The 13,013-nt window shown below is 36.0% G+C and overlaps 1 protein-coding gene across 1 annotated transcript in view; it reads left to right on the top strand.

Annotated features, from left to right (window-relative positions):
• Positions 1 to 13,013, top strand: part of LGR5 (leucine rich repeat containing G protein-coupled receptor 5) — a 188,999-nt gene that overhangs the window by 93,020 nt on the left and 82,966 nt on the right. Inside the window, exon 3 of the mRNA XM_074226155.1 lies at positions 9,671 to 9,742. Within this exon, the coding sequence (XP_074082256.1) occupies positions 9,671 to 9,742 (72 nt within the window). The remainder of the gene's footprint in view (positions 1 to 9,670; positions 9,743 to 13,013) is intronic.

The following is a 13,013-nucleotide window of genomic DNA, read 5'->3' on the forward strand; positions in this document are numbered from 1 at the left end:
TTTTCACTTCTTTCCAATTCTTTATGACTCCATTTGGGTTTTGGGGGCAAAGATGCTGTAATTTCCTTCTCCAGTTTATTTTACAAAAAAGAAACTGAGAGAAATAGGGTTAAGTGACTTGCTCAGGGTCACAAAGCTAGTAAATATGAAATGTCTGAGGCTGAATTTAATGTCAGATCCTTAGTGCTTTATCTGCCTAGCTGCCTGGCTAAACTCTTTTTACAAATGCTATTACATTTGACCCTCACAAAAATCCTGTGAGTTTGGTACTATTATCATCCTCACTTTACAGGTGAAGAAACTAAGGCAAAAAGCCTTGCTTAAAATCACAAAGTTAGTAAGAGTCTGAGGCCTTTACAAGTTCAAAAGGCAATCTTTCTTTTTCCATTTTTCTTTCCTTCTCCCATCTTCCTTCACAACAACTGGGTTAGATTATGCATATTTCAGTAGATTGTTTAATTCAAATATCTTCAAAAGGAAAAGAAGAGAGGTGGAGCCAGCTGCTCCAAGCACAGGCTGGCCCCTATGACTTAGATGGAACACAGCCTATATTATTATCAGATATGAACCTTTATCCTTATCTATAAAATAGTTACAATAATGCTTACATTGTCTACTTCACAGGGTGGTTATGAAGAAAAAACTTTCTAATCCATAAGGGCAATATATATAAATGTGAACTATTATTATTCTTGGAAGAAAATTACCTGTCATTTGATCCTTTTGCCCAATTGTAAGACACTTGAGAGATATGACTTCAGTCTTGCAGAAAAATTTTCCTACTTGGAGAAAAGAAGTATTCCAAGGGATTAACTATGGCAATGCCTCCACCATTGAGTATTGCCAGGTAAAATACATAATATTTATACTAAAAGCACATAAATAGCACTATTCTATAACTTTTTGCTTCTCAGAATTTCCCTGAAAAGCATGAAAAATTTTATAATACGTGTATTTACCACTCTATGTTAATATTACTTTCTATTTTATTTAGCATCTTTTGTCCAAAATCTCCATCCACAAAAGTCAAACTCTAATGCCTTGTTCTGATTCTGGAGGTGATCTTGAAGGTTATACCAGAGAAAGCTTTGTGATTTTCTAGTGGAAAGAGCAATAGAGTCAGAGAGACTTATTCTGGTCTTGAGTCTATTATTTAAGTGTTGGAAGATCTCTTACAAAATCTAAAATGTAAACCTTTGAGTCTTAGGGATAAACCCAACACTAAATCATGTCTTCAATTTGAGTACTAGTCAAAATAAGTGTGAAGAGACTCATCAGCAAAAGACTGGTCCCTAAATTATGGATTTTTTGGTCATGACAATCCAGGAAAGAAATAAAAATATAAAATTATTTTCAATACCACGTGTCCCTATTCTGTTTATAATTAGGTACTAAATACAATTTTTTTGATATATTTAGGGTTAAGTGACTTGCCCAGAGTCACACAGTGAATAAGTGTCTGAGGTCCAAGTATTATTATTCATTCTACTTCTATGATGTCTTTCACATTCATGTTGTCTTTCCATTCCCATTGTTAAAAAGCTAAAACAATCCACCTGAACCAACCCAGCAACCTCATCATTGGTTTTACAGTCATCACTCTCTTAGCATCTCAACTCATCATTTATTTGCAGCTTCTATTCTTATACAATATTCCTTTAGTGGTTTCCTGTTACCTACTAAAGTGCAAAATCTTTATCTTAGTACTCAAAAGTCCTCTATGAGTGCTGCCATATTGTAGAGACAAACAATTTCATTATTCTTCTGTGTATAAACTCACTATCATAAATTACAGCTCATCCAAAAGTGGGCGATCAGAACAGTGATAGAACAAATGATCAGATAAAGCAATTATTTAGACCGGAGAAAGGAGATTTTAGGGAAGACATAATAACCATCATTCAAAATACTGAGTGGCACAGTGGATAGAGTGCTGGGCCTGGAATCAAATCTGACCTCAGGTACTTCCTAGTTGTGTGATCCTGGGTAATTCATTTGTTTATCTCGGTTTCCTCAACTATAAAAGGAGTTGGAGAAGGAAATGGCAAACCACTCCAGTATCTTTGCCAAGGAAAGACCAAAACGCCACTGAACAATTTTGAGAAGAGTGATAGGCCTTGATCTTACTTGACTCCAGAGGGCAGAACTAGGAGCAAGGGTTAAATGTTACAGAGAAGCAAATTTGGACTTGATGTAAGAAAAAAAATTCCTAACCAGTAGAGCTGGCCAAAAGTGAAAAGGAATATCTTCATCACTGGAGGTCTACAAGAGGAAGTTAGATGGTAGAGAAGACTTATGCTCACATTGGGGTTGAACAAGTATCATTGGTTCCCTTTCTAACTCCAACATTTTATGTTTCTGTGTGATTCTGTGAAATGTTGCCTCCACATGATGTTTTCCATGCTCTCTTGAATAGGTAACCATTGACCTTCCCCATACAATGCACATGAAACCTTGCTTTGTAACTCTTTAATGTACTTGTTCCACATTACCCAGACCTTTCCTTCCTTTCCTGTCTTTAATATTTTATTCCTTACCCATGCACTCTATAATGCAACTATATTGATTCACTTGCTTTCCTTCATAAGCAACAGTCCATCTCTTGTATCAGTGCCTTCCCCATCCTCAGAATACTGTGCCATCTTACATCTATCACATTTCCCTAGCTACCTTCAAGAAGCAACCCAAATATTACCCTCTCCAGATAGTATTCCATAGTCCTTCTTAGTCTTCATTTCTCAAATTATATTTCATCCATTCTGTATCTATTTTGTAAATACTTGACTGTTTTCATGTCCTCTTCCCCATTAGATGGTAAGCTCTATGCAGGCAGGGATTGTTCTTTTCCCCAAAACTGATATAAAGTAAGTGTGAAATAAATATTTCCTAAACTTTATTATAGCAAATTGTACCTAAGAGATTTGCAGTTTAATGTGAAATCATCTTTTTTTATTATATTATGTTATGACAATGCTTATTTTATTTCATAAATTAAAAATAAAAAGAAATACTTGCTGACTAATGATTATGCTGATAGTATCTCCCCAGCAGACTGTGAATTACACAAGAGCAAAAACTTTCTTTTATTTAAACTCTGTATCTGCTACTGACTGTGCATTGGTCTGAGAAAAATAGGCAGTGGATAAATGTTTGTTGGAAAATTTACTTTCAGGGGCAGCTAGGTGGCTTAGGGGATAAAGCACCAGCCCTGGAGTCAGGAGTACCTGGGTTCAAATCCGGTCTCAGACACTTAATAATTACCTAGCTGTGTGGCCTTGGGCAAGCCACTTAACCCCATTTGCCTTGCAAAAACCTAAAAAAAAGAAAAGAAAAAGAAAAAAATTGACTTTCACAGAGAAACAAAATGAGGCCCAAATAAGTTGAATCAGTTCCCCATGTTAGCTAGTAGAAAGAGGACTTTGAATCCAAGTCTTCATGATTTTCTTCTTGTTTCTTGAAAGTAACAACCACAACAGAATGAATTATTTCTGTTTTATAGATATTTTGAATACTGCCCAATGCCATGATTCAATTCATTTCAAATTAGTCTTCTCCCATCCCCTGACCTTGGCCCTCCTACCTGCTTTAGGAAGGAAGGAAGGAAGGAAGGAAGGAAGGAAGGAAGGAAGGAAGGAAGGAAGGAAGGAAGGAAGGAAGGGAAGGAGGGAGGGAGGAAGTGAAAGAGGTAGGGAAAAGAAAGAAGAGGAGAGGAGAGAAGAGAGCAGAAGAGAGGAGGAAAGGGGAGAAGAGGGGGGAGTAGGGGAGAGGAGAGGTAGGAGAGATAAAAGAGAAGAGAGATAGGAGAGATAAGAGAGGAAAGAAAATAGAGAAGAGGGGCAGCTAGGTGGCACAGTAGATAGAGCACCAGCCCTGGAGTCAGGAATACCTGAGTTCAAATCTGGCCTCAGACACTTAATAATTACCTAGCTGTGTGGCCTTGGGCAAGGCACTTAACCCCATTTGCCTTGCAAAAAAAAAAAGAAAGAAAATAGAGAAGAGGAGAGGAAAGGAAACGAAGATATTATTTAATAAGTAGCTTGCCAAAATACTAAGCTACACAAATGGCAGCTTTTCTAATAACTCTAAGCAACTTTCCAAGTACATGCAAACTTCTGTTGAATAAAGAAATGTGCTTTTTAAAACCTCTTTGTGGATCACAAGCAGGAAAGAAGTCCCAATTGCCTTCTAAATTCAAATTCTTTTATGCTATTATTGTGCTATTATTCCTTGCTTTCCTAAACCTTTTAAACAAGTAGGTAAAAAAAGCTCTTTGTTTCTGATCTTTACAAGTGTAACACACTCTGAGCTCCTTCCCCATCTTTCTCACTCCCCTTCATAGATTGGGTCCATAAAGACAGATTATTGCTCCAAAACTCTCGGAGCCCATATTTGTGAGACTCCATTGGTCCATTTTTCTTTAAAAGTCAGTAAACACAATTGGCTCAAAGCAAAGGTGTTTGCTAAAATGTCATGGAAAGAATATTCTTGCCAATTAAATCTAGGATGCACACAGTATCCATGGGAAGAGTAGGCACAAAGTACAATGGTAGTGATATGAGTATATGTTTTCTAGACTTTTCTTTCCCCTGAGTAGAACTTCTTTCCTGAGTAGATTGCTCAGCTGGACTCCCAGACTCTGCCTTCTCCACTGACTACAAAGAGCAATAAAACTATGCATACTCTTTGATCTAGCAATACTACTACTGGGTCTGTATCCCTTAGAGATCACGAAAAAAGGTAAAAAATTCACATGTATAAAAATATTTATCACACCTCTTTTTTGTAGTGGCAAAAAACTGGAAATTAAGGGGATGCCCATCAACTAGGGAATGGCTGAACAAATTATATTATATGAATATGCTGGAACACTATTGTTCCTTAAGAAATCAGGAGGGATGAGACTTCAGAATAGCTTGGAAAGATTTGCATGAACTGATGCTGAGGGAAGTGAGTACAACCAGAAGAACCGTATTCACCTTAACAGAGCTATTTGGGGTGATGATCAGCTATGATGAACTTGCTCACTTCAACAGTACAATAAACAAAGACAATTCTAAAAGACTTATGATGCAAAATGCCATTCATATCCAGGGAAGAAACTGTGGAGTTTAAATGAAACCAAAGCTTACTATTTTCAATTTTTAAAAGCTGTCTTGTGTATTGTGATTTTTTTTACTCTAATTTTTTTTTCAATTTTATTTGATTCTTCTTTACATGCATAGATTATTAGATTGCTTTCTGTTAGGGGGAGGGGAGAGGTAAAGGGGGAGGGAAAATGTAAAATTCAAAACCTTGGAAAAAATGATTGCTGAAACTATGTAGTTGGAAAAATAAGTTATATATATGTGTGTGTGTGTGTGTGTGTGTGTGTGTGTGTGTGTGTGTGTATAAATGCTGTCAAGGCTAGTTCTCTTGAATCCATGATCAGCTCTCTTCACTGGTAGAGGTCACAATCCTGAAAACTACTCCCAGCCCATAATCTTTACCAGTGTATGGATTTCTTAAGATTGTGCGTCCCTCTGCTCTCTGTTGTATGCAGTATCTCCTTTTGAGTGAATGACATCATGACCAATTGGAGAGAGGAGAACCTATCTCACCTCTCATCTACTATCCTACTACAGTATAAATATAAATATAAATGTCATATTCCACAAAACTACTCCCAATCCAGATTTGATAGCAGAGCTGGTATACACAGTCTTTTAAGGGGTTTCCCAGAACATGACCAATCAGAATCCAGTCAATTCAATCTAAGAAAGTCCGTAATACTTAGCAAAGGTGTTCAGTGTGTATATGTATATATATACATATATGTATATATATACATATACATACATATACATATATATATATATATATCTTTTTATAGTTAGATACCTATCTGCTCTTTGTTTTCTTGATTGCACTCTCAGTTTCCTGGGTTAAGGGAAGGGATATTCGGAAACCAATTCTCCTACACAAGAATAAAAGGAAATTAGTGTTTGTGTCCACACCTTACAATGTTCTGAGTCCAGTATTTTGAGGAAGACAGGAGAAACCTCTAAACCAAAAGATAGTAAAAGGAAGTCATTGAAACTTTCCTTCTCAGGGTGGCTAGGTGGCGTAGTGGATAAAGCACCGGCCTTGGAGTCAGGAGTACCTGGGTTCAAATCCGGTCTCAGACACTTAATAATTACCTAGCTGTGTGGCCTTGGGCAAGCCACTTAACCCCATTTGCCTTGCAAAAACCTAAAACAAAAAACAAAAAAAAACTTTCCTTCTTTTATGGAAATTAAATGTTCTCAGTATGAATGCATCTTGCTTCTCCATTTCATTGACATACTATGCTGATTTTACCCAGAGTTCAAAAATTCAAATGATCAGCTGCTTGAAATAATTTTGCATTTAAAAATCTTAAACTCAACTAATAAATTTCAAGTTGAAGGAGCCCTTAGAGATGGTCTGTTTCTCAAGTTCTTAACCTATTTTAAAATGTCATGAACACCTTTGGCAGTCAGTCTGCTGACATGTGCAAATGTTTCTGTTACATTTATTCATAATTGGAAAAAATGCTAAACTTCAGTAGAAGGTTTGCAAAAATTACAGATGTTATGTTCTCCCATCTTAGTTTATGGATTCCCCAGAATTCTATCCACAAACACCTTTAAGGTCTGTTAAGAATCTCTAATCTAGTCTAACCTTTATTTTACAGATGAGGAAACTGAGGACATAGAGATTAAATGGCTTACTCAAAGTTGAACTGATAGTGAGTTGCTAACCCAGAATCTGATTGCATAGTCTTAGAGATAATTTTGAAAGAGTGAAGGCTTGAATGCAAATGATTTGATGGAATTCTCTAGTCCATGACCTTTAGAAACTCTTGTCTAAAATTTAAGTTCCTGGGGGCGGCTAGGTGGTGCAGTGGATAGAGCACCGACCCTGGAGTCAGGAGTACCCGAGTTCAAATCCAGTCTCAAATCCATACCTAGCTGTGTGGCTTTGGGCAAGCCACTTAACCCTATTGCCTTAAAAAAAATTTAAAAAAGTAAAATAAAATTTAAGTTCCTTTGTCTGTCATTCAAGGTTTTCCAAAGTCTCACACCAACCTCTTCGTGCATTTTACACTCCACTCAAATTGAAATAATCTCTGCTTTGAAATAATCTCTGCTTTGACCTAGACATGCCTTGTGCTTTCCTATTTGCCATTAGTTTGATTATTCCCTGTGCCAAGAAACACTCCTTTGCCAAAATTAGCTGCTGAATTCCAATTTAGTATTTAATGCTCAACTTACTTGCCACTTTCTCTCTCCACAAAGTCATATCTGATTCTACCTTCATCTCATAGAGTACTTTGTTTTAGAGTCTTTTATATCATATTGTGAATCATTGTTATCTGGTTGACACCCCCTGCCAAAATTGTCTTCATAAAGGTAGAGGTCATATCTTAAATTTCCTTACTAATTAGTATAATATTGTTATACACATATGTGCTTAGCAAATGTTTGTCAAATGAATGTTTCTACTAAATAACTTTACATTTATAAAACTTCTATATCACTATGAATATTTTATCAAAAATTATATTCATTATCCTAAAAATAATCATAACTTAAAATTTTCCATTCTTACTGTTTTGAAAAAAATTTCTCAAAAAAGGTAGGAGTTTTTCTCATTTTTTCCTATTAATTTCTTTTTTTCAGAATGTTTACATCTTTATTTACAGGTAGGATTTTAGGGTAGCCAGAGGACCTGCTGTGGCCCAAGAAGTCCATTAAAAGTTCAGATTGATTCCAAAGGCCCAGAGGAGCAATTGATCAGAGCTCTATTCCATTGTTCTGTTTGGCTCTGAGGTTGAACCTCAGATGGCATATCTCCAGACATCCAGGAGAATGCCAAAATGTGAAATTTTTTTAAATGCTGTTCTCTGTTTCCCAAAAAGAATTCTATCCAAGATTTCAAAAGTCAGGAGTCAGCTTTAAAATAAAGGTACAAACAACATTTAGGACCTAGTAAAAATGAATCCAGACTTGAGAATGAAAAGAAACTTTGGCAAAAATGTCAGCTATCAAAACATGATGGAGAGTAAAAGTCCAGTGAAGATGATTGGAAAAGAAAGCTATTTTCAAAAGAAATACTAAATATTTCTTGAATTCAGGAAGTTTTTCCCCAGTGGATTTTTTTCCTCAAAATCCAATACCCTCAATTGCAAAATAACTTGAATCAATTAGTAAACTGAGCTACATATTGACTTGATGTAGGGGCACTGGATGACAAAGTGAATAGAATGTGGGGCCTGGCATCAGGAAGACTCATCTTTCTGAATTCAAGTTTGGTCTCAGAAACTTAGTAGTGAAACAAGTCTCTTAAAACTGTTTGCCTCAATTGTCTGATCCGTAAATTTATCTGGAGAAGGAAATAGCACACTACTCCAGTATCTTTACCAGGAAAATTCCAAATGAATGAAGTCAGAAAGAGTCCTGATTCCAAGTCCAGTCTTCTATCCACTACACAGCACTGTCTTTGGCTGTCATCACACCAGTTTCATGAAAAGATCTGGATTCAAATCCTGCTGTGGACACATATCAGATGTGTGACTATGGGTGACTCACTGAACCTCTTGGCACCCTACACAACTATAAAGGTATTGTGTCTGCAGTTAGAGAACATTGGTGCAAATCTTGGTTTTGCCATTGAATGGCTACATGACCTTAAACTCAAAGTCATTTTACCTCTCTGGACTTCAGTTTTGCCATCTATAAAATAAAGAGAATTGGACTAGATCAGTGGTGGTGGTGGTGGTTGTTGTTCAGTCGTTCTTTGACTCATCACTTGCCCATTTGAACTTTCCTTGGTAAAGTTACTAGAGTGGTTTGCCTTTTCCTTCCCCAGCTCATTTTACAGCTGAGGAAACTGAGGCAATCAGGATTAAATGACTTGCCTAGGGTCACACACAGCTAGTAAGTGTCTGAGGTCAGATTTGAACTCAGGTCTTCCTGACTCCCAGAGTGGCACTCTACCACCGTGCCAACTAGTTGCCCAGATCAATGGATCTGCACATATACAGATGCAGTGCACACATAGTTAATATATTTATTATATATGTATAATATATTAAATATAAATATTAAACTGGCAGATATATTTGAACATCAACAAATATATAGACATACACAAATATGTACATGTGTGTGTTTACATACATTTATGTACTTGATAGCCCCATTCTTTTATGGACAGTTATGTGTGTTATATGCATATATACAATATGTACCATATTAATCTTCCACTAGATTATATAAATGTATGAGTGTATACATACATACATATGTACACACATTTATAAATGGCAACCACATTCTTCCATTGGCAGCTTTTAAAGTCTAAAGCTCTTACCTGGATTTTAAAAAAAAACACCAGCAATTAGATCTACAGTAAAAGTTATAAAGGTGATTTACAGTGAAATCATTAATTGGCTATTTCTTTCCCCTTATGCATCCCAACTACCAACAGTATGTTAATGTACAGATTTTTTTTTATAAAATACTTATGATAACTAAATAATATGCAACAATCTTTTTTTCTGGCATCTATAGTTTTAACCTGATTGTTTTGTTTTGATGCTAACAGAGAAATTAATTTCACACACAAAAAATGTATTTACTCTCCCCTCCCTCTCTTTTGACTCCTGTAGGCGTCTCGCAGGAAATGGGTTGACAGGCATCCCTGAGGGAACATTCGCTGGTCTTTTCCGTCTTAAAGTACTGTAAGTAGACTATGCAGTATGTTGATTGCCTTCTGATTTCATGCCTGAAATGTTCCAGGGACTAATTAACTTGTAAAATTTGGATCCCTCTAATGAACTGTTTAGACCACATTATATAATTTATCTGGAGGCCAAATAGACCATACCATAAAACTTTATTGCACTTTTCTATATTTGTTTGTAGTGGGGAAATCACCACCACCCTCACAAACCCCAGAATTAGTTGAGAGAACTAATGTTTTCCTCCAAAGTAAGCTAATAATCAATTAATATCTGGTTTACCAATAACCCAAACTTTTCAGAATATCACCCCAAGGAAGATTTCTTTGAAGTTGCCATGACAATGAAAAATGAAGAATGGTTTTAAGAATTTTGAGAATTAGAGTTTATTATCCCCTAATGTTCCCAAACTTTTCAGAATATTTTCTCAAAAGGAAAAGTTCTTTGAGATTGCCATGATGAGTTGTATTAAGCTTTTTGAGAAATGATCGGATCACTGTCCCCTCATATTATTTGATAATAGACTAATTACTTATTTTGAGTTATTTTCCTGGCTTTCATCAACTGTTTCAAAAGGATATAAATATCAAGGAACCTCTATATAGTCTGAACCTGAGTTCCAGAAGTGCAGATTTGCAAATGATTTAATATGTCAAAGTGGAGGATAGTGAGGTACCCTTAAAATGAGGAATACCTGGGCTCAAATATTACCTTCATCACATACTGGTTCAGTGACCCTGGGTCACTGGGTAAATGTCAAGCTCTCATTGCTCTAGATAATTATCTAATACTATAATTTGCATAGGGTTAGCAAAGTAGTGAAATGGAATGAGGAAGACTCATGTTTCTGAAGTCAAATCTGGTCTTGGACACTTATTAGCTGTATAACCCTGGACAAGTCACTTAATCTTTTTTGCCTAGGTTCCTCATCCATACAATGAGCTGAAGAAGAAAATGGCGTACCACTCTAATATCTTAGCTAAGAAAACCTCAAATGGAGTCACAAAGAGTGGGGCATGACTGAAAACAACTGAACATAACTGTGAATAAATTGCAGAGCAGTAGACAACCCTGCATTACCAGAGAATTTTCTCATCCAGGAATTCCATCACAGGCTCAATCCTATTCTTCTCCCTTAGCTTTACTAGAGGAAGTTGGTAAAACAGTAGAAAAGAGAACTGTGTCTGAAGTCAGAAAGACTTGAGTTCAAATCGGACCTTAGACGCATACTAGTTGTGTGACTCAGATTTTTCTCTCCTCCCCTTTATTAGACAACCTCTGAAGTATGATCTAGCTCTTAATCTATGATTCCATGTCCATATGTCACATCTGTATTAAAGAAAACTATTTATGGAAATGAATAAATAAAACTTTATGAATCACTTAGCTTTGTACAAAAGCCTACAATAGATGTTGGAAATACAAGATAGAAAAGTCAAACAGACCCAGCTCTCAAGGAGCTCACATTTTACTAGATATTAGGACCCCTAAGCTTCTCATCTCTTTTGTTGGTTTTATTTATTTATATTTATCTTGTTCATAGTTACTTTGGTTTCTACATCACTTTTATTTTTGAATACATTCCTCCTCCCTCCCCTCTCTAACAAACCATATATTGTAAGAAAGAACTTTTTTCAACTTATCAGCCAACATGAGAATTATAACTGACAGCACTTGGCACCTAATGCTTAATAAATTCTTGTTGACTGTTGGCTGATGATACATGCAATATCCCGCCATTTTTGGACTTGTTAAACATTTTCTTCATTCATGGGTTGTTCATTCTTATTTCTCCATTACACCATCATTTGCCTTCTCAATGAACCCTCAGAAGTAAAGGTTTGCATCTGGACTATTACATAGAGCCTCAACTCCACACAATCTGGAGAAATAAGGATTACAGAGCTTCAAGATGCTTTTTTGTTTGCAGATTTGGAGGACATATGCTTAATGGCTCCAGTGGTGTTACAGAGTGTACAATCTGTCTTAAAACCAAATAAAATGTCCAAACATGACCATCTGGTTTTAAGGGGAGTTGAGTTGTCACTCTACATCAGTAACTGCATCCACAATCATCAATTTTTTCTATGGAGTGTTGAAATGAACACTAATAAATTGAGAAAGAGAAAAGAAAATGCATAGCATCAGCCCCTTTATCCCATGAGTCAGCAAACAGAAAACCCAATATTTGTGGAGGGAGAGCAAGACACCCCCCAATTCAAAACTTGGTCTGTAGGTCATAAATAGGTGGTGTTGTGGAGGGGAAATTAATAAATGAATGAATGAATGAATGAATGAATGAATGAATGAATGAATCTCTTGCCTTCAGTCATCAGGAAACTTAAGCCTCTCATCTTGGCTTAAGTAACCTGGTGGTTGTATGAATGTGAGCATGAATGTATTCATTTATTCACAATATTTCACTTTTGCAAAGAGAGAGAGAGAGGATACATTTTTTTCATCTTTTCTTATCTCCCATTCACTTCCACCTTAGCTCTTCAGGGCAGGGAAAGTCCCTGGGTAAGAGTGAGAAAGCAAACTGGAATTAATCTGGTCCAGCTTTAAAAGTCACTTAGTCTCAGAGGGCATTTTCTATTGTTTTTCATTTCTTACAATGTTTAACTTAGAGGAACATTTAGGCACAGTATATTGCATTTAAATAGCTTAGCTCTTATTTCCACACAAATGAATTTGAATGCAAATATTTTCTTTAATTGAATTCAGAAAAGCAAATAGTTTTTTGATCTCTGTAGATGACCCACTTAAAAAAACTTTTTAATAAGTTGTGTTGGTGCCAAAAAGACAGTCTGATTTGCCATGTTTTCAAACTTCATAATCATTCTGGTGATGATGAAGTCCAATACATCAAGTGTTGATTAAGTGCTTACTATGTACAGAGTCTGTCCTCAAAAAGTTTACATTCTAGAAGGGGTGATAGAGCATAAATAAAAGAGTAGGTATATACATGAAAATTTAAGGCAAGGGCATAAACAACTAAAAGAATTGGGAAAGGTTTTCCTTAGGAGATGATATATGAAATAAGCTTTAAAGGAAATTTGTAAATACCAACAGGAAGAGAAGAATAGGGAACTGGAGTCATAGAGGATAGCTGTGCAAAAAATCATGGAGATATGAGATGGTTTGACCAAAATGGGGTCAGTAAGTAGACAGTTTTAGTAGAAAATAGTCAGTGGAGAATAATAACGGGTAATAAATCAAGAAAAGTAAAGTAGACTAGAGTCACATTGTGAAGGGTTTTAAGTGCCAAGGT

Source organism: Macrotis lagotis, chromosome 2 (genome assembly GCF_037893015.1).
Source record: "Macrotis lagotis isolate mMagLag1 chromosome 2, bilby.v1.9.chrom.fasta, whole genome shotgun sequence".
NCBI lineage: Eukaryota > Metazoa > Chordata > Mammalia > Peramelemorphia > Peramelidae > Macrotis > Macrotis lagotis.